The sequence below is a fragment of the Phocoena sinus genome, chromosome 9 (genome assembly GCF_008692025.1).
Source record: "Phocoena sinus isolate mPhoSin1 chromosome 9, mPhoSin1.pri, whole genome shotgun sequence".
Classification (NCBI taxonomy): Eukaryota; Metazoa; Chordata; class Mammalia; order Artiodactyla; family Phocoenidae; genus Phocoena; species Phocoena sinus.
The window spans coordinates 70,012,878-70,035,920 of record NC_045771.1 but is presented as its reverse complement, the minus strand read 5'-3'; the positions used below and the strand labels follow the sequence as shown (position 1 = coordinate 70,035,920).

At 39.4% G+C, this 23,043-nt stretch overlaps 1 protein-coding gene across 9 annotated transcripts in view; it reads right to left on the bottom strand.

Annotated features, from left to right (window-relative positions):
- Positions 1-5,958: 5,958 nt before the first annotated feature.
- The window catches only part of BZW2 (basic leucine zipper and W2 domains 2), a 59,087-nt gene continuing 42,002 nt past the window's right edge, over positions 5,959-23,043 (bottom strand). For all 9 annotated transcript variants that reach the window (XM_032642392.1, XM_032642390.1, XM_032642386.1 and 6 more), the window contains 6 exons: positions 21,556-21,665; positions 16,841-17,011; positions 14,897-15,043; positions 13,629-13,767; positions 7,102-7,224; positions 5,959-6,421 (listed from right to left, as the gene is read on the bottom strand). In XM_032642392.1, coding sequence (XP_032498283.1) covers positions 6,393-6,421; positions 7,102-7,224; positions 13,629-13,767; positions 14,897-15,043; positions 16,841-17,011; positions 21,556-21,665 — 719 coding nt within the window. In that variant the 3' untranslated portion in view covers positions 5,959-6,392. The remainder of the gene's footprint in view (positions 6,422-7,101; positions 7,225-13,628; positions 13,768-14,896; positions 15,044-16,840; positions 17,012-21,555; positions 21,666-23,043) is intronic.

Genomic DNA, 23,043 nt, shown 5'->3' with positions numbered 1-23,043 from the left:
GGCCTGTTCTACGATGGAGAGGGTAGGCTGAGGGGTTCACAGTCGGTCAACATTGTGTGGTCAACACCCACAAATGTACTGTTGCAGAGCCTGGCTAAACAATCCTCATGAGAAAATATTTCTGCTTCTTTTGGAAACAAATAAATGATAAGTTCAGATCATTTTATAAATTATAGCCCCACCTTTTATTGGCTCTGTTTCAGAGAATGATACAATCAATAATGATGATTAATATAGCACATTAATCCAAATTCTCACCAAGTAGCAGTCAGGCTGTGTTCCCAATGCTGAAAATTTTAAAGAAGGTATAGGAACACATTAGGATGAATTTCTGATGAACCCTTTAAAAAGGAATTCTTAATACACATTTGTTCATTTATTCATTCAAACATTTCCTGAACACCAACTTTCTGGAAGCTATGCATGGCAATCAGAGATACAGTGATGACCAAGATACAACCCACCTCCTTTACTGAAGACCTAATGGACTGCAGAAGTCAGCACAGGAGTGGACCTTAGTAACCATCTGGCTCTGTGGCTCTCAGTGTGGTCCCGACACCAGGGGAATCAATTATCACCGAGAAGTTGTCCTCAGACCTTGTCCCAGACCTACTGAGTCAGAAACTCAGCGGAGGTGCGGAGGTGCGATCAACAATCAATTTTAAGTCCCTTGGGTGGTCCTGATGCACGCTGAGATTTAAGAACCAGCAATCTAGCCTCATTATATTTTACCTTTCTTAGGTCCCAGCCCTAAGAATCTGAGAAGCTGATGAAAACAGTTTTGCTTTCAACTTTGGATGTTCTGAACGATGAAGACCCAGTTTAAGGACTGATCTTGTCCAGCCCCTTATTTTACAATTAAGCAAAGTAAATACCAAGAGTTAAGTGACTTGCTAATTAAGTTAAACAGATAATGAATGACAAAATGGTGCCTCCAAGTTCAAGCCAACCAATTCCAAGTTCGTTTCTCTACTCCTCTGCTTACACAGCAGCAAAAGCAAAGTGTGGGAGCAAGGACACCCAACTGAAGCCACAAGAATTTCTAATTTGATTGAAGAATCTATCTTGCCCATATCAAATGGGACTACTCCTTCAGAGAAGGCAGGGATAATTTTCTTTTTCGTAATGACTACTATGAGGAAATATGTGCACTCCAAAACTATCTCTGATAAGCAGATATGCACCTAGGAATTATTCCCTGTGCCAAAAGGAAATAGTGCAGCATTTTGGTTCATTAAAAAACAGTGTCTTCGGGGCTTCCCTAGTGGCGCAGTGGTTAAGAATCCACCTGCCAATGCAGAGGACACGAGTTTGAGCCCTGGTCCGCGAAGATCCCACATGCTGCGGAGCAACTAAGCCTGTGTACCACAAGAACTGAGCCTGCGCTCTAGAGCCGGTGCTCTGCAACAAGAGAAGTCACCACAATGAGAAACCCCCGCTCACCACAACTAAAGAAAGCCCGTGAGCAGCAACGAAGACCCAACGCAGCCAAAAATAAATAAGTAAAATAAAATTAAAAAAAACAGTGTCCTCATGTTTCTTATGTTCTTGATTGACCGGGTGTGCTTAATCACATACCAGAAAAGAATTAAACACAAAAAAAGACAACGGAACAAGGTAAAGTCAAATAAAAGAAAGCACAAACGAAACAATACTGTATGCAGACACAGGCCAAATGAACCTATGCTGTCAGGGCTCAGGATGATGACTTACCTCGAGGAGGTAGAAGTGGAGGCTGGGAGGCGGCATCTTCTGGGACTCTGCTCATGTTTACGTTCTTTATTTGAGCCCTGCTCCCACAGGTGTGCTTAATTTCTATTCAATCCATAGACTATGCGTTTTTCTTTCTTGTACATCAATAAATAGTTGAAACACACAAAATCAAGGTGTAGAGACTTTAAGGACGCCAAGATTCGCTCTAACGTTTTCACGGAAGAAATATTTTATTTCCATCTATTCCACAAGTAGAGGGCCATGGCAGTTTAAAGGCATCTATCAGGAGGAACATTGAAGCCTATCATTTTTCAGAAAGACAGAGTGTTAAGAAATAGCTGCTATCAGCGGGGAGAAGTTGAGGTCAGACACGCTGAACCAACTGAGTCGGGGACACCACTGTGGCTCAAACCGCATGAGTCTATAACCATGCAGGACCTGATGTGCTTCCAGACTGCTGCTTTGCTTGGCTTGACAATGAAATATTTTCAGTTCCCCACTTCTAGAATTTTACTAATTGGACCTGAATTCCAGAATCTTAAAACTTTCATATTTTTAGAGGTTAACAGATAATTTTTCAATTTCTTATTGAAATGATATTGCCTGGGAGTTAAATACCTTCACATGTATAAACTGCAAATTCAGAAAATAAGACCACGTTGTGTTAACATTATTTAAATCCCTTGACCCAAATTCCATTTCTATTTTTTCTGAATAACCGTAAGATGAACAAAGACTTATGTAAGAATCTTTTAAATGGCTATTTTTAAAAGCAAAAATTTATATAATACCTTATATTGAACATAGAGTCATTATGCCCCGTCCATACCAATTATATATATTTTAAAATCATGTATTTGAAGGACAGTTATTGATGTAGTACCAAGTACCACTTAATAAAGAGCAGAATAAAAGAACTGGTACAGAATGGACTTAATTTTTTAAAGAATTAAGCAAAACCATATTTGTAAAAATATAAAAACATTAGAAGTTCTCATTTCTGTGGCAGAATACTATGTGATGTTTAGTTTCTTCCAAAAGCTTTCCTATATTTTCCAAAATAAACATGTATTAGTTTTTAAATTATAAAGATATTGCATGCTCTTTCTAAAGAAATCCAAGTATATAGATTAAAAAGAAAAAAACTCTCCTTCCCCTTTCCTTCTCCCATCCCTGCCCAAGACTTATGCATATCTTTCAATACAGAGAAAAAGTGTTAACGTTTTATAATCAGATTTTTTTGGCTTTTGTGTCATGCTTTTCCCATGCCTCAGTTATAAAGATATTTCCAAATTGTCTTTTGTGCTTTCATTGTTTTAACATTAGTTTTAATCGATCCAGATGAAAAACAATATGGTTAACATACAGTTTTAACCTAGCCAGGAATTATTTTAGTATGTAGATTCGTAATACTGTGGTAGCCAGCCTCCAAGATGGCCCTCAATTCTCCCCACTGCCTGGTAGTCCACCTCAGGCAGATGCCTTCCACATTGTACCAGGGTTGGTCTGTGTAACCCAAAGAATGTGTAGATGGGATGTATGGGAGGTCATTTCAAATACTAGGTTATTAAAGATGGCTTCCTCCCAGGGCTCCCTTTCTCAGACCACTCATTCTGGGGAAAACCAGCTGTTAGGCCATGAAGACTCTCAGGCAGCCTAAGGAGAGGACACTGTGGTAAGGAACTCAAGTCTCTGGCTAAAAGTCAGTGAGGAACTGAGGTCCACCAACCACTGCTGCTGGGCTACACCCCACAGGCTGGCAAGCCCTGTACTCCCCCAGCCTCAAGACCAAAGAAAGAGCCCCGAGGCAGCAACAGGGACATTAATGGTTTAATGGATGGGGGATCTTACGTGTCTGAAGCAAAGTCCTGGAGTGACATGCCACAGGATGCGGCACACGGCAGACAGGACACCAGGGTGAGACGCGGCAGCAGTCTTCGGTACCACGGGGACAGGGAGGTTACCAGTTATAGAGGGAATTGACATCAGGTGGGCTCATTGGTTACCAGGGAAACCAACTGAGGGGCACGCCCCTTTCAAACTATCTTAGTAGGGCTCTGATCTAAAGATCAGAATAATCACCACCTGGGGCCAGGGTCAAGTAGGCATTTACTGATTAGACACTATGATTAGGAGGGAAGGTCAGTCACGTGAGGCAGGGACTGATTGAGCAGGGGATGTAGCGAGAGCAAGAGAGCAGGCATCTTGAGTGGCCTGATCATACAACCGCTGTCAGCTTGGAAGCAGATGCTACAGCCTTCAGAGGACTGCACTCCCAACCAATAGTTTGACCGCAACCTCAGCAGAGGCCGAGCTGGAAGCCACCCAGCTAAGCAGCTCCTAGATCCGGACCACAGAAACGGATAGGATAAATATCTGTTGTTTAAAGCTGCTAAATGCGGCGATAATCTGTTGTGTAGCGATAGATAACTAATGTAATTACTTTTATAATTAGGACAAGTTTTATTTTTAAAAAGAAAAAGAGACACGTCTTTCAGAGAAAGAAAGGGCTTTGGTTGAATGATTTGTTATTAAGTTCTTGCTGATAAGCATCCTCCCTCTCCCCCGATGCTTGCTTACCTGAAAATCACTACCTTAAGTTCGTTTGGGGAAAATATTATGCGCTAGAAGAGATAAGTATTAGTATTCTACAACTCCTATAGTTTATAAGCTACAAAATTGATTTCTCAGATGTTTATTCGATAGAAGTGCTAGTTGAAAAAATTTTTGAACTGTAGAAACTTACATTCTCATGAATAACTTGACAGCAGAATATAGGAAAAAGAGAGCAAAGGCGTGGGACTCAAAAGTGGGACTTTTAGTTCCATCTTGGTCACTAACTCTAAGACCTTGGACAACTCTGCTTTTCTAGGTCTTAGTGTGGACCCTTTGGAAATTATCCTCTACTGCAGTGCCCTTCGCATGCTTTACACACGATCCCCTAAAATGTAGGGGGACATACTGCCATAAAATTAAATATAAAATACATAAAAGTTGACATCTAAAATTTTTATTACAAATTGAATATAATTTGCATTATTTTATCTTTAAATATATTCGTCAAAACATCGGAGATGAAGATTGAACTTACTTTACAGAGTGTGCCTGTCACGTATCCCAATTGGTAGTCAGCACTTGTCAAATTAGTTTGCCAACTTTGTTTTCAATGAAAATGATTCATTTTTTTCACTTCAAATAAACACATTACATATGCACTCTATAACGTGACTACCGTTTAACTTCATAGTTCTAATTTTTAGATAGGTGGAAGGGTAGGTAGATGATGGAGGCTTGCCATGAACTGACGGACTGGAAGAAATCAGATACCCCTCCCTTCGGTTTCCTGCTTTTCTCTCAAGGGACTATGCTATAAAGGCAATGCATTCTAGAATTGTCTTTGTTTAGTACCACGTGGTTTTCATCTCCAGGGCAGTGTACTATATTGCAGTAGATGAGTTAATATTTTTTTCTTTTTTTTTTTGTGATACGCGAGCCCCTCTCACTGTTGTGGCCTCTCCCGTTGCGGAGCACACGCTCTGTTCGCACAGGCTCAGCAGCCATGGCTCACGGGCCCAGCCGCTCCGCGGCATGTGGGATCCTCCCAGACCGGGGCACGAACCCGTGTCCCCTGCATCGGCGGGCGGACTCTCAACTACTGCGCCACCAGGGAAGCCCAAGTTAATACTTTTAAAGCTCTTTATCCTATGACTTCCAGTCATTCTTGGCTGCAGTTATTCTGTCCTTATTATTTCCTGTGTAATGAAAATGACATTCTCACATATACATAATAATTATTATTAATAATATCACTTCTAGGGCTTCCCTGGTGGCGCAGTGGTTGAGAGTCCACCTGCTGATGCAGGGGACATGGGTTCGTGCCCAGGTCCGGGAAGATCCCACATGCCGCAGAGCGGCTGGGCCCGTGAGCCATGGCCGCTGAGCCTGCACGTCCGGAGCCTGTGCTCCGCAACAGGAGAGGCCACAACAGTGAGAGGCCCGCATACCACCCAAAAAAAAAAAAATCACTTCTTGGTATTACTGCTATCTGCCTGTATTTTGGGGTTGATTTCTATTTCACTACAAAGATAAGTGAAGTGTATTACTTATGATGACAAAAGGAACAGAAGTGTTTTCATAGACAAGAACAATTCAGCATTTTGGATGGGAAAAAAAAGCCTAACACTGAAATGTCATCTGTGTAAGAAGTCAGGACAGTAAAGAAATAAAATCTCTGAAAATATAAGCCCAGATTTTTAAAAAGCCATTTATTTTAAAAAACCGTTTGTCAAATCACATACACGAGCAGATACACAACTACCAAAGTGGCCCTGTAATAGACACCAGTGGGGCATTCACCACACAGTACCTGAAAAATACAGCTAAAAAAGAGGAGTCTGTGGAGTATTTAATTTCAGACACCTACTGGACTCCCTGTTGAATGGCTTTAAGTTAGCATATAGTGAGTGAGAGGTAGAGTCCCAAGTATAATAGCTGATGCCTCAGGGCTCCATTTAAAAACAAAACAAAAACAAAAACCATTTCCCCCTCTGCACAAGGGAAGCCTATCCTATTTTTTTTTTCCTTTGTGAAAACAGAAGCCGAGTTTCTCTCCTCAAATGGTTCAGCATTCCCAGTAAGAGTGTTGTGTGGTGACCTAGGTATTGTGCTTCTTGAGCTGTCTAATTTTCTTCACCTTCAGATTCAGATTCTAGGAGAGAAGAAAGAAAAGTCAGGTCATTTCTTCTGAGACACCTTTAAATAAGGCCATGAAAGAATTTCTACTCTATCTCCCTCCCCCACTAAAAAAGACATTTCGCCTAGGCATCCATTTACTAGGTAAGAGAGTCATATATGAGGGCAGGCAGCGAACTTTTGCTCCTTTTTGCCTTTAAACGAAATTACCTTTCTAAAAATGCAACATGCTCAGAAATATTATTGGTGACTAAAACTATTTATATTTTTCTGGATCTGCATCTTTTCATGCTTAGTTGGATTAAGTCTCATCATTATTGTTCTTCCAACTTGTATTGCCATTTTAAATACCAGTCAACTGGTAAAGGTGCCATAAAAATCGATATAATCCCATAAAAGTGATTAAGCCAATGTATTTTTTTTCCTTTCACAGCTGTTGATTATTTCTTCCTCTCTGTCCCTTAAATTAGGAATAATTTAAGAGGTTTTGGTTTTGTTTTGTTTATCTTGCAGAATTTTTCATTGCCTTGATTCAGAAAGGAAGGCTAAGAGGTGGACAAAATGTCTGCTGTGGAACACACCTCAGAACTCTAGTTTTAGGAAGGCAAGAAAAATCTGTGGAGGGGGGAGCTATTTTGAATTACAGTGAGAAAGGATTGGCTAAATGGTCACCAGAGTTGTTAAATGGAATCATACCTTCTTCTGCGTTTTGTAACCACTCAACAAATTTCTTCATCTGGTCAAGAAAAACACTTTTGCCTTTGGCAACATGTGCTTCTTTGTACCATTTCAATATCGCTTCTTCACTCAGCACATCAGCTGCAATTTCAAATCAAAGGTTTCAAAGCTACTACATACATGTCATGTTTTAAAGCAACTTCATGTCTTATAGTTTAATAGGAAGCAATCACGTCAAATATTAAAGCTCTTTTATAAAAGAAATTCGTATTGAAACTTATCAGAAGACAAGAACCAAGCTTATTTCCATACAGCGCAGTGCCCTGTGTATTTTAGTAGTTAGGGGAGTGATGGTGATGGGACTGGGACTTGAAAATCTCACAGTGCTAATTTGGTGGCAGGAAACTAGGTTATTTTGTAATTTTGCCAATGAATCATCAATTCCAGCCTTTCAGAACACTCTGTGTCCTGCCACCAACTGCAAACACATCTTGATTAAGCAGCAACCACAAATGACTGGTCTTTTAAGGGGATTTACTTTAGGAGGAAAAGAAAGCAAATGAAAAAAAATGCAGACAGGATGCAATAATAATGTTAATAATTAAATATAATGATGAGCTTCCTGGGTGTACCATGGGACCAATACACACATAATCCAAAGTTCTACATTACTCTATCGCTAAGTCCTAAATTTACTTCCCCACAGCACAATATCTAAATCACATGAGTAATGTTTTCCTTGTACACTGTTAGGAGAGAAACAAAAAGTGTTATCTATTAACTATTACCTAGAACTCTAAATTCCACAAATATTCCTTGATACCCTCAAGTTACCATTAATTTAGAATATTTAATGTTAAGAATAGAAAGGGGAATATGAAAAAAATAGCCTACAGACTTTGCCAATGTTCTAATGGGTTATCTTTTGGGATCCTTGTGTGGGAAATGAGATGGAAAACAGATAAAAAGGATTTATTATCGTCCCCAACGCCTTCCCAATCCATTGCAAATGCTGATAAATCATTCTAATGATGTTTTTGCAGTTAAAATATACCTTTAACTTATGAAAACAAGAGAAATGATTTGATACTGGTTTCATTCAAAACCTCAGTGATCTTTTCATAACAAAAACTTTGTTTTTTTAAAATTAATAATTGGCTCTTGGATTCAACTGAAGAGGTGAAATTGACTAAAAATGCACATGACTGGTTTTAGAAAATATAAAGTTTGTTTTATTTTGGTCATTAAATACACTACATTTTGCAAAGGAAGAAGGAAGTCTAGATTTATTCATATATAAGGACTAGACATAAAAATTATAACCAGGAGCCCTAAGGAATTACTCTTAGCTTCTAGTCTTTTAGTTTCTCGTGCTTCCAGCTCCACACTCCCCACTCACAATGATGAAAGAATTCTCCTACCTCTTGCCATCAAAGTCCAGTTTTCATACCAATGAGGAGCAGATGCTTTACAGCTCAAGGAAGTGACCTGTTACTGGGTAAGATGGCTTTGCAGAAACCTTTCAGGAATGCTAATTAGCTCAAACATGGATTTTTAAAGTCCCTTTTATATAATTTGTTTTTATCACATCTTTAAAATGCCTGTGATTTAGACCAATATTTTCCAAACTGTTTTGATCACGCTCCCCTATCAGTAAGACAATTTTGAGTGTGTACACACAACATATGTGTATTTTTTGTTTTATAAATTATATGCATGTACTATATAACTGCTATTGTTAATGTTATAAAACAAAACATAGAATTAAACATGTAAAGAGAAATTCTCTTTTTTCTCCTCGCCTTAATGAATCGTGTTATGACACAATGTACAGGTTGGAAAGGCAACGGAGAGTGTAGTTTAGCGATACTCTTTGTCTCAGGTTTTCCTTCTGAAGGCTGAGAGCTCATTCTCTGAAGGTTGAGAGTTTTATTGCCCCGCAGAGGCCGAAAGAGGCCATGCAACCACTAGAATCCTTGTCAGTGACTGTGCTTGTGAAAAGGACAGTACATGACAGGTGAAACTTATAGGATGTCTCATCCATTGAAAATCAGACAAACTGTGCAGAGCTGAGTTCTTAGAAGAAGCTAATTTAGTAATAAACACCTGCTGCAAGACCAAATTTCTAGTCCCAGGGGAATAAAATAATAAAGAAGGGACATAAGCACCTACACAGGGCGACTTTGCGGCAAAGCACGAACACCAAAAAGAAAGTCAACTTTTGTGTAGGGAAAAGTCTCATCTAAAAAGGAAGGAACTCCTTGACAAATGAAGAAGAGAGAGAACTTTTTTTTCCCACTAAGGAAAAGTAGGGAGAGGAGTTCATTATAACTGGGAGATGAAGATGACAAAGTGTTGGGATCTCCCAAAATGCATACTAGGAATACGGAGGATCAGTAAAAGTACAGCAAGAAAGGAAGACATTCTACAATTGCACAGAACCCCCTCACATTACAGTACACTTCTCTCCCCTCGATGTGGCCAACTTCTTCATCATCTCTGGTGAAATACTTGTGTCCCTTGAGAGCCTTCCTTTTTCTTTCTCCAAGTTAGCTTCAGCTCTGAGTTAGGGGCCCCTCCTTTAACATCCTTTCACTCTTCATCAGCATCTATCTGTACGAGCCTTATTTTAGCCACCGACAGGGTGATTTATGATCCTTGATTTTCTTCTACACTCTGAAATCTAGGAAGTCAAGTGCTATTTTGTTCAGCATCTCATTCCCAGCATTTAACAACATAAGACTTGCCATCTAGTTTGCATTCAATAAATGTATAATGTACAAATCGATGATGAGAAAAAACTAAATATGTCTCAATGTGTAGAGTTATAATTCAAAATTTGGGTTTTCATGAGGGTCAAAGAGACAATATTGTAAAAGTGGTTTGAGAACTGCAAAGTTTTAGGTAACGTTAGTTATTTAAATATTTAAGTTGAAAACTGTGTCACTTGGAACTTAGAAAATTCAGTACTTTTTATTAGCAGTGGCACATAGGGACACAAGTCAAAAATAATTTACCTTAAGAAAGTTGGCACTATATGGTGAGAAGGCAAATAACCTTTTTTTTTAGAACAAGAATAAGAAACTTCTTTTAGAAAAATGTGCGTGAGGAACAGAATTTAACCTAAGAAATATCTGCAAACAATAAAAGCCATGATAGAGATACTAATGGTACCTGAGAAGGTAGTTATATATTTTTCAGACCTGCATGCTGAGACTATGGTACTTAGCTTCAGGAAGAAAGAAAATTATTTTAGAAAGTGAATAATGTGATATTTAAAAAGTAGTGATGAATTTACTATTTTTCCTACTGCCTTAGAAATATAAAAATCTATATTTTAGTACAAAAAGTAAATCTTCACTGAGTGACCAATCACCACTTTCTCCTTTCATTGCCGAAAAGCATTATTATTTAAAGTTTATTCACTTTTATTCCACTGTTTTTTATATAAAACATCTAAAAATACTTTAATAATATCATTCATTTAAGTAATTAGGTTTTCAAAGGGGACATGAGGAATCATACCCTCATGTTTCTGTTATCCTCAAGTTCTGGAAATACAGTAAGGTGGGTGTATGTAATAGAGACTTAAAATGGGAAAGAAGAAATGATTTCCATTACATTTTTGAAAACCTGCTTGAAAGCAAAATGTCAAGGGATCCACATCACTAGATAAAAGAAACAAAGACACTATTTGATATTTGTAAAATGTATATGTGTGTATGGAATTAATGATAAGTATAATCTTAACCATGTTACCATGGTTCATGGGATTTGTCACTTCTCACATCCGATACCCTTTAGACCAGTGGTCCCGGATGAACAGTCACAGCATCACCTGGAAATCTGTTAAAACGCAAATTTGCGGGCCCAGTGCTGTACCCACTGAATCAGAATCCCTGGGGAATCTGTTTTAACAAGCGCTCCAGGTGAGTCACGTGTACACGAGCACTGGGAAAGGAGTGCTTTAATACATGCTGTCCTCAAGCCTTCCTAGGCATATGAAATACACAACAAGGGCACCCAAATCCTCATAAAAACAAATGAAATATATGTCTCCAGGTGCACAAGTGTTTGTTGGATGAAATAAGGTCAAAGTAAAAGCTACTATTCAAAAAGGAAGGTAAACACAGTAACTCTCCTAATAGTAGTATGGAACAATCATTCCTTGGGGATTCCATGTTCTCAAGAGCAATTATTTTACTAAAAAAAAAGCAGCCTGTATGTATAATTTTGCGGAAAATTATGAAATTACCTAGAAAATGACATTTAGTTTTAACTTTTCAGTGATATAGTTTAGGTTTCCATTTGTAAAAGCTTCCTGATTTCATTTCCAAATAACTGAGCCAGAATAAAACTGTTATTGACACTTATCCCCCTGTGTTCCCTTAGGCCTGCTCATACTTGCCACAGACCTTACTAACTGAAACAATCTATTTAAAAAAGCTGACTACCTAGTTAATCAATGGCCTAAGGAAGAGCTAATGCCTCTTCTTTTTACTTCTCAGGGCCCACTGCTTGGTTATTTTATAATTTCAGGTCACTGCTCCTTAGCATTTGGGGCTGAAGAATAGGAAATAAAGCAATCAGTTTTGCTAGCTGTTCGTAGTTGTTATAAAAAGTTTAATGGGGAAGGATGTTGGCATTCATTAATGGTTAAAATGAGAAATTTGAAGAATAGGATTTTGATAGTTTATATGCCACTTAAATGCCTTTACTGATAAAAAGTAGTTTATTTTTTGTTGTTTTGAATTAAGTATAATAATGAAATGAGGTATTGCTGCAGACGAGGCTCAAACAACTACATCTCAGTTAAAAACAAGGATTTAGGGCTTCCCTGGTGGCACAGTGGTTGAGAGTCCGCCTGCCGATGCAGCGGACACGGGTTCGTGCCCCGGTCCGGGAAGATCCCACATGCCGCGGAGCGGCTGGGCCCGTGAGCCATGGCCACTGAGCCTGCGCGTCCGGAGCCTGTGCTCCGCAATGGGAGAGGCCACAACAGTGAGAGGCCCGCGTACTGCAAAAAAACCCCAAAAAACAAGGATTTGGTAAGAGACACTGTTTGGTTGGGTTGGCTATTAGACAACAAGAAAGGAAATTATGTGTTTAGGCAGCTAGTTTATAAACAATTTGCTTTTCTGTAGTGGAAAATATTGACCACTCATGAAGCAAATGTAAAACCTATCTCACAGGCCTCTCTACCAGTTTAACATGGGGCCAGGTGTGGCCGGTGTGGACAGAATGGCCACTGGCTGCGGGGGGCTGCTCCTCTTTCTTGGCTCCTCGGTACCACAGGTGGGTTGGCCATAGAACCTGCAGGTTTGGTTCTGATGGGTCACCTAGACTTAAGACATTGCTATCTCATGACCCTGGGTATCATTTAAGCCCTAGTTTTAGGACATTGCTATCTCATGACCACATCCAAGAGGGCCAATTCAGATCTGGCCACAGAAAAACACCTATTACTGAATTTCAAATGGGACTTGGCAGTCATCACAGTCTCCCACTGATATGGAAATTCTGCCAAATACCTTAGTGCTGAGAAAGCAAAAGATCACCCAAACCCTTGTGGGCAAGACGTATGCATTTGAAGAATCTGGACAGCCAGTTAAAACTCTTTGTGAAATGTTATTAAACGTTTTAAAAATAGCTAGTAATCAGTAATGTAAAATTTTTACATTCCAAATGCCCAACTTGTCATTCAAGATAGACAAATTTAAGAACACATCAAAAAGAAAAGAAACACTTGGTTGGTATTAATTTATACTTTAGCCTTTTCTGTGTTATGCCATTTAAGATAGCAGTAACTTCTAATTAACATTTTATAATGTTCAAAACGTCTCGTTTCTTAAGTGTTCCTTTCCCCCCCGCCTCATAAAACTACAAACACCTAGACCAAAGAAGAGTCCAGGATCATTTTCTTCATATACTATAGGTATAGAGATTGAGATCAGTTAAAACCCTAACAGCATTCATTTTTAATAAACTGGCTGTGCCAGTTGTCATGGCAACCTAATCCTTATAAATACAATAACAAGACAGTAAATGTGAAGTTCTAAAAATAGCCATTTCCTTGGAAAACAGGAGAATGGCTGGGCCAAATAACTAAAATGCAAAGTGAAAAGCTAGTTATTTCAGTAATTTTAAAGTCAGCTTTATGGCATCTGAAAAGGCACGAACATACTATATGTAACCATTTGGTAATCACCGTTGTTATAGCTAATCCTTACAATGCAAAAACAGACCTTATTCTTTGTAATTACAGTCTTTTTCACCATCCCCGCCCCACCAAAATTATTAGTTCATCACCAGTCTTCTAGCAATTTCCACCAGTGACAAGTGTACAGGGGCCTAATCAGGCTGGTTCCTGAGGCCACGCATGTCTACGGTGTTTGCAATCTTCTCTCTCTACATAATACAGCTGCATGACTAAAACTCAAAGACTATCATTAACGTATATCCCCCTCGCCTCACCCCCTACTCTGTCCCTCGAAAAGCTTCAACAAAACATAGAAACATAGTGGCAGGACGACATAGATACACACCTTTATAAAAAAGAACCACGATCTTCTGAAAGGCTTTCATGAAATGGATGTTGTCATAACAGTACTCTTGCACCTTCTGGAGGAGGATCAGCTCTGACTGGCCTTGGGAGCTGAACACAGCCAGGAGTGGAGCGTATTGCTGGAACAGAAGTGGGGAGTAAAACCATTTACTCTCGTGAGAGGTGCAGGGCTGACACCACTTGAATCGTAACAATAATCTGGAGGTTTGCTTAGAAAATCTTCACTTTGAGGATTATCTTATTCTAATATTGTGACCAATCAAAATGAATTTTTTACCCCTGCACCTTATCAGATTTCTCTCACTGTACCCACTAAAAGAAACCAAATATGAAATTCTGACTATATTAAAGATAACTGCTATGCTACTGTGTCTGTCTAATGGGTCCTGTGAAAACAAGACAGAGTTCCTAAGTTCCAAAGGCTCCCAGGGCTGCTGTGACCCCTCCATCACTGAAGTGTGGCTCTGCCACTGGAAGAGTGGGCGTCTCCTTCCTAAACATCCGACCCCCCACATGTCATCTTTATGGTTTTGTTCATACTGTTCCCTTCGTCCCAAATGACCTTGGCTTCCAGTTGTTGATGTTTGGCTATTGTTTTCTCTAAGACCTACTCAGCTCAACGCTTAACTCCTCTGAGCCTTCCCTGGTCAACTTAACCTGCATAGGCTACTCACTGCTCTGTCTTCCTAAATACTGAGAGTTATCTGAATTTACATCCTACCTAGTTTAAACTAGGTACCTGTTGATTTCCCAATTCAAGTGTAAACTCTGAAGGCAGGCTCTAAGTCTTCCACTTGTCTTAAGACACTTTTATAGGGAGAGGACAATAAAAGCAAAAACATATGTATCTCCCCACAAAAATATATAATTTAAACAATCGGTTGATTTTTTCCACCACTCAGTTTTCAAATTCTAATGTCAGCTTGTAGTTTACTTAAAAAATACTCATTAAGAATTTTTATCATGTAGAAGGAGAACCAATAGTTCGACTACATTTCCCTTTAAATATTGAATATATGACTATTCTGTGGATTTTCTGACATTGTTTTTAGTAAGAACTTACCCTTAGGTATTTCATAAGCTCTTACATCTGAAACATTTTAGGTAGTGGCAAATTTGAAAAGAAAAACACTAGGAAGTACGTGTTTGGACTGAGTGTGGGCGAATTATGATTAGAACCCATCTATCACATTGTTAAGAGCTGCAGTTGGCCTGCAGCCAAGACTGTGCCTTGTTGGGACCCAGTACCTTCAGATGCTTGAGGGCTTGCTCGGCGACGAGCTCTTCCTTCTTGTTCCATTCCACAGCGTTCATTATACAGGTCCACAGCAGTCCAATCACTGCTGTTTCTGGAAGATCATTCCTCTTCATTTCTTCTTTAACATAGAGCACCACCTAAATTTCACAAAAAAAGGAGTCAGAGAGTAACAGACAGATGGGGAGTTCCCCTCTCACTGTGCCCAATCAGTAAAAGGTTAGGGGCAAATATTCTGCTCAGCTCCTCCCTTCCTGGCATATACTCTCCAGTTACGAGAGGCAGGAAAAACACAATGATTTGTTCTCAAAGCAGATTTATTTTTAGTCCCCAAATTAATAGGCTTATCTCTGGCCAGGAGGTGCTGGATAATAGAAAATAAAAAAAGAGAATCGTGGTTTCTTAGGGGCTATTCTCTTACAGGTAGGAACCCCTTTGAGTAAAGCAGGGCCAAGATTATTTAAGCCAGTGTGACTTTCTGGGGTTTGAAGAAGGCAACAGAGCTGTGAATTTTTACTTCCGATCCTTAACTTTAAACCTCTTGAAAAATGTCTTGGGCTTGTACAAGGCATTCTCTGCAATTCATTCTTTAATTATCGCTTTTGATGATCCTGGTGCCTCATGTAAATAAACTGTGAAGTGCAAAGACTTTACATATGATACATATCAAAGCAGCAACCCTCAGCAGGCTATTTTCCCTTCAGAATTACTTTTAAATGTGCAAATGTATCCTAAAACCTGATCGTATGGAATAAAATCTGCCTAACAGTGTATCTTATGTTAAACTTGTTTGGAAAAATCTTTCTCCTTTTGAATAGAATCACAAATAGAGGTGAGGGCCTCAGAAGTGATTAAAAACCATAATGTCAATATATCTCACGTGTACTACTTTGTGAGTAGTACAGCTATTTTTCTCCCTTCCTTTTTTTTTAATGAAAATACGTTGCTTTCTTTCCTGCTGGCCTGGGGTACAGAGGGGGTCAGCTGTGGGTTAAGCAGCCTTTGAGAACCGAAGGAACTGGGAAGTCCTCGTCCCCCAGCTGCAAAGAAAGGTGGCATCTCTGCACCTAAAGGTATCGCAGTGTTATTTGGTTTGCTTTTTTTCCCCCATGTTAAATCATGTTCAAGTTCTTTGCTTGGAGAAAGATTACTGAATATATTGCTGACCTTAATGCCATGAGACTTAGGACCAACACCTCCACCTGCTGGACAGCATCAGTCTGGAATTCTCTAGCCTTAAACCGCAAAAGGTATCTTGCAAGGCTGTGAGCACGCAGGATAGTGAGGATTTGGGACTTGGGAGTAAGTGGCAAAAGGAAAGGACTCTTTATGCAATTTTTGAATTATCATGTAAAAGTTTTTAAAGTTCAAATAGGAAGTTTTCTTCAGGCAGGACTTAAAAAAAAAAAGATACAATCATAGCTGTATGAAAGATAGCTATACAAAAAGGTAGTATTTATGTTATGTGAATACGTGACTATTATGAGTGGGATCCAATGAGTCACTGGTCCAACTGGTCTTTACCCATGATATGACTGCAAAATCACCCCTTTTTTGTCTTAAAATTAAAACCTATGTATATTAACCCAATACTTAACCATATTATGTAATCTGCAATAAAATGGGAAAACCACCATAAATCGAGGTATACTGCTAGTGGAGAGTAAATCTATTCAACAGATGAAACATTTTGACAACCATAGCAACCTGGTAAATAAGGCACTTGTGTGGAAACACTCATTATTTTCTGGAACATCCTGGAGGAGTCTGAATCAATACTTTGAAAGCGAGCTCACTTAAATGGTATGAAAAGGGCCTCGAGTTCATAGCAATAAACAAAGGGAGGTCTCCTTAAGGGAGGTCAAGCTTGTGCTGCACAGGCTACGTCATCCCTCTCGCTGAACGGGTTTGCAGTGATGTCAGTCCATGGTCCCCACCTCCTTGATCGGGCATTCCTGAGAAAGACGCTCCTGGAGCTCCTTCTGCAGCTCCTTCCTGGTGCCCAGGGACTGCTGGACTCGGAGGAAGTCAGAGAGCTCCTTAAGACCTGCGTCAGTGAAGTACTGAGCAAAATGATCCACGCTCTGTCTGTTAACTGGAAAGAGCTCCTGGGAGAGAAAAGAAGAGAGACTGTTATACAACATGCCATTCACATTTCAGCAAGCGTAAAGAACAACATTTTCATATTAAGAGAACACTTAGAATATCTCATATTTGGAAGAAAAGAAGAAGGATGAGTTTTTCAAAAGAATAAATCTCGGATATATTTCTTGAGCATCTGCTAAGGTGCCTTCCAAAATTAGGCAATTTGACAAAGAAAGAGAATAAAAAATGCTAAGCAACTTACATAAACTAGTTGCACTCATTTGGCACTGCTATTTACTTTTTCTTTTACTTTAATCAAAGTGCAGCACGTACAAAAACAGAGCTAAATTTGCTATTAAGTACCAATAAGATGATAACCCTGAATAACGTTGGGATTATTTTAAACCGACTAGAAAAAACTGAAATCATTAACCACACTGTTTCCTTAACTATGAGTTAACAGACCAAAGCCAGTTTTAGTAATGCTGAAATGATGTGAGATAATATGAGGAAAACAACATTGACTATTATCATCTCAAGGACCTCTATTCAGCATTTCATTAAGGAAAATGCTGCTATTATTCTAAAATAACAGCTCAGAGCTAAAGGGAATTTTTGTTGTATTTCTTAATGGCGGTGGCTCTAAATTAAGTTCATGGCAAGATCTAATCTAAATCCGCCCTACTGTCTCTTCAGTTCATTACATAATTCTGTTGGAAATTTTTTAAAAGAGCAGCACGCCATGGCTGCTCTCATATTCTCACCTCACTTCCATTTCACCTTACACAGCTCGGCAGAGTCTCAGGAACACTTAGTCATGTTCTAACCCTGTGTGACGCCAACACCCAACTAAGAAAGGAAGGCAATTTTCAAAGCTCTCACATTTTTCACACTGCTGCAGAGTCTATAAAATAGATCCAAACTTTTATGATGGTGAGATTTGCATATATAGATGGCCAATGGCTACGTGGCTTCAATAAAAATCTCAGAAGAAAGATCTGCAACGAGTTTGCCACCAAGCATAGGGACATAGCCAGATGGCTTCTGTCATGACTCAAATTTCAATATTCTCTGTACCATCATCCCATAATTTGCCTTGTTGAGTCATCAGTTTCAAAATGTCAGAACAGAGTTGGTGGGAGCAGCTATCAAACACACATTCATGTTAAAGCAAACATTTCATACCTGACTGAAATGTTGTCACTGATATTTATTCTATCATTCAAGAGGCCTTTCAAATTTTGGGGGGCAGGGAACTAGTTTAATTTTGAGTTTCTTCTATGAATCAAGAGGTGGTGGGCATTTTACTCATAATTGTAAAAAGTAGAAATTTTTCTACAAAAATAAACTAAGCCTCAACAAGGCTAAGCAGCTTGACCCAAATTATGCAGCCAGAAATATTTAAGGGCATAGCTGTGTGACCCCAAAGGCAATAATTACTCTGTTACTCGTGCCAGCATTCAATACTCAAATTAGGGAGAATCTGACTGCAAATTCTGATGGAAAGTTATGTTCAGAGTAAGACATCATCAAACATGTTACTAGTGGTTTTTTATTTATTTTTATGAACTATAACCACAGTCCTTATGAATGATACATAACATCTTAAAAATTATTATTCAGATTAAACTGAGCTAAAATCAGTATAAATCATGTCATGACCTTTACTAACTTGGAACATAGTTTGCATTTGTTACAAAAATCCTACCCAGGGCTTCCCTGGTGGCGCAGTGGTTGAGAGTCCGCCTGCCGATGCAGGGGACACGGGTTCGTGCCCAGGTCCGGGAGGATCCCACATGCCACGAAGCGGCTGGGCCCGTGAGCCATGGCCGCTGAGCCTGCGCGTCCGGAGCCTGTGCTCCGCAACAGGAGAGGCCACAACAGTGAGAGGCCCGTGTACTGCAAAAAAAAAAAAAAAAAAAAAAATCCTACCCAGGTAAAAACCTTTATCACCTCATCCCTAGATTAAGGTCTCCCTACTTCTGCCCTTCCTCCTGAATCTGCTCCCAATGCAACAGCCAGAGAGATCCTGTTAAGACCCCAAAATCACATTATGCACGTTTTGCAGAGACTTTTCCAAAAAACTTCTCACCTTACTCAGAATAAAAGCCGGAGTTCTTAGATGATAGGGGACCTGCTATGACTCTGACCTGATCTCCTACATTTTTGCTCTTACTAATTACCCTCTCTTTCTTGCTGTCCCCAACATGCCACGCCTCAGAGCCTCTGCATTTTCTGCTGCCTTTGCCTGGAATACTCTTCCTGGGGATATCTAAATAGATCGCTTCTTCACACAAATGTCACCTTATCAGAGAGGCCTTCTCATACCACACTGACACTCCTCAGTGCTTCCCTATTTAGTTTTTCTCTCGGAGCACTCTTCACTTTTTATTATACCATGTATTATTTTAATTGTTTATTTAGTTTATTGCCTGTCCCCCTGAAACAGAATGTAAGCCCCATAAAGGCACAGGTTGCCTGCTTGATTTCTTTCAATATCTTCAGCTCCTAGAAAAGTTTCTAGCCAATGTCTTGATCATTGCTCCCTTTTCCAGGGATGGGGGCATGATATCAGGCAGGCATGGTTCTAAGGCACAGCCACCCTGTCCTCATGGAGTTTCTGGTAGAAACTGCTACCTATGCTTTTCATGTTCAAAACATATGCAGACAAAGAAACCTAGTAAGAACAGTTAAATGATATGTATTTTTCAAAAAGGAAATACATTAAAAATTTTTTAATGAAGTAACCTAATTAAGTTAACCAAGCTCTGCCTATTGGCATCCTTAAGGAACCATGATTTAAGAAATAACTGAGTCTTTTGTGGTTAAGTTGTAATTGTATCTTTGTTCCTAATAATTCATCCCCCACCCCTCTCCCTTAAACAAGTATTCAGTGAAGACCCTCCTTGCTGTATCTGTCTTCACAGGTGGAGAAGTAGCCCATGAGTGGACTAAATCTTCCTACCCCATGCCAGGCTTCTCCGTGACTTCTTTTGACGAAAGAAGGTGAGCTTTTAAAGCACCGGAATGTCTCCCTTCAGTCACCTGTGCTCCTGTCCTCTGCCATGAGGACAGAATAGCCCAGATGTGAGCTGTTCCTTCAGCCTGGGACCCAGAATGAAAGGGCTGGGGCCTTGCCAAGATACAGCTAATCCACAGACTCAGGGACACGAATGTATTCCTTCATATGAACTTCCACCCACATCAGCAACCTATTCACTTGTCTTCTGTGACTTCTATATACCCTTCATTGGTAGAGAGTAGGCTCCGTGAAGGCAAGAAACATTTCTGTCCTGTCTCTACTGGCTCCACAGCTTCTAGGACTGTGCCTGGCACAGAGCAGGCACTTAATAAATATAAGTTAGGGCTTCCCTGGTGGCGCAGTGGTTGAGAGTCTGCCTGCCGATGCAGGGGACACGGGTTCGTGCCCCAGTCTGGGAAGATCCCACATGCCGCAGAGCGACTGGGCCCGTGAGCCATGGCCGCTGAGCCTGCGCGTCCGGATCCTGTACTCCGCAACGGGAGAGGCCACAACAGTGAGAGGCCCGCGTACCACAAAAAAAAAAAAAAATATATATATATATATAAGTTAAATGAAAAGTATTATCAGTGGCAGAAATTAACAAGAATCTGGACTTAATTTTTCTTCTTTATCATATTCTAAAGACTTCCAAGACCCAAATAGGGCTATTTTAGGTAAACCTCAAGAGATAAAGGAATTTTGAGTCATTGAAAATACAAGAGTTTACAATGAGCCAGATTTGGAATTATCCCATGAATCAACACCCTTGCACAGAACACAATGGAAGAGAAAACAGATAAGTAACTAGGTAAAGAGAAGATGGCAAGCATGTCTTGCAATTTTAGACTTTGTCCTAAAATTTTAAAAGCAATTTCACTTGAAGCAATCTCTGTCATCTGCACAGCTGTTGGTTCTGGCAGAAAGAAATTATAGGGAGCAGATAGGAATTATGAGGACAAAATATTTTTCTTTTCTTTGAAAAATACAAAGAGAAGTAAAAATATAATCAAGCAATCATGACACTGGGAGCTTCAAATTACTACTATTAACTTGTTAGCTTTCTTAAATATCTAAGTATTTCCAAGGAATCTTAGTATAAACAAGGAATCTTCTTTAACTTTTTATTTTGTTAACAAACTAACGTGTATTTGAGGTCAGTGTCATTCACCTACGACCCAAGATAATCACAAATGTCTAATTAGGTGGGATCGATGTGACTTTAAATTTCATATTAAAACTTTACATTTCTATAGTTATTAGCTGCAAAAGAGTTAATTCTGATAAATGTTATCACCACGTCAACAAACTTCTAAATTTGAAAGTCTCTGTACTCCCTATGACTCTTTAATTTTATCATTCCATTTATTTATGCAACAAAGATTAAACTGGAATTAGTTTCTCTCTGCCAACAACACAGAAATAAAAAGAACCATGTTCCAATTCGACATAGATTCGGGCATTTCAGTTATGTATTACATACATCACAATTGACAGAGCCAAGGCAGAAGCACGAAACATACAATCCTTTGCCCAAACAACACTTACAAGTAGCCTCTTGTCTAAGTTGGCTTTTCTCAAAGAGGAGGTAACAGAGTTGGCATCTTTTTCTGCCATCCATGCTTTAAAAAGCTTGACAGCAAATGAGGCTGCAATGCCTGTTAAAAAAAAAAAAAGAGTAAACCTTTTATAACAAAAACCACTTGTGATGATGTACAAGGCAACATTTCCCATTAGGCGTCCTGAAATGACTAAATAACTCAAAGACTTGATTTGGCACAAAGGAAAAATGGAAAGCTCTCTAGGCACTGTACTATTCATTACTCAAGGAAATATTTTCATAAGAAGGGGAAAAAAAATGTTAAAGTACTTTTCAAAGTTGGACTCCCTAATTCCAACCTGTTATAACTGTAAATTTATTTATTTTTACCTTGGTCAAAGCCAGATTCAAAGCCAAGGATCTTCTAGTGTTTTGCCTCTATTTCACCCTGTGGTTCACCAGTATTTCATATTTTTAACCGTGATCCTGAGGTACACCAAATAAACCGCAAGCCATAAAACTGAAATGTCAATGTGTCAACTAATTTGCTGATAAATAATACCAGTGAAAGAACATCAATAGTGACCGGTATAAATAAATAAAGCTATAGATGAACATGCATCATTTACTTCCCAGTTTTGCTTTTTGTAAAAAGCATTTTAAAATATTCACGAGTTAAGGTATGAAAATGTCAGTGCTGTTTTAAGCTGAAATCTTTTCTGGATATTTTAAAAGAGATTTTAAAAATAGCTATGTTGGGCTTCCCTGGTGGCGCAGTGGTTGAGGGTCCGCCTGCCGATGCAGGGGACGCGGGTTCGTGCCCCGGTCCGGGAGGATCCCACATGCCGCGGAGCGGCTGGGCCCGTGAGCCATGGCCGCTGAGCCTGCGCATCCGGAGCCTGTGTTCCACAGCGGGAGAGCCCACAACAGTGAGAGGCCCACGAACCGCAAAAAAAAAAAAAAAAAAAAAAAAAATAGCTATGTTAATCAGGAATCTACTCAATTACATACCCATATTTATAATAAGATTTATTTCCAATATAAATAATCAGATAACTAATAGCTTTTCTGTGAACACTCCAGATTTCTAAATTAATGTTGCATTTGTTCAATGAAGAGTTAAGGAGTAGTTGAAATATTAAACTGATTTTTCTGAGTTGAAGGCTTCAGTATCGTTGATGGTCTAAGCAGTGTCTATTCTCCTTTCCTCTTTCCTAAGAGAGTTCCCATGTTGCTCAGGCCAGGCGACTTCCATCTAATTAGTCTAAGCCCTGGCACCACCTTCTTCTGCAATGATTAGCCTAGTGATCTAAGTTGTTGGCCATAGCATCCCCCAACAATTACTACTGGGTGGGTCATGTGACCAATTTCAGCCAATCAGCTGAAGGCAAGATAAATTATCCTATGTTCAGAAGTGCTCTTCCACTGAACCTGAATGAAGAAGCCTGTGCCATAACTGGACTAGCAGACTTCTTTTAAAGGCTAAGGAGTCCACC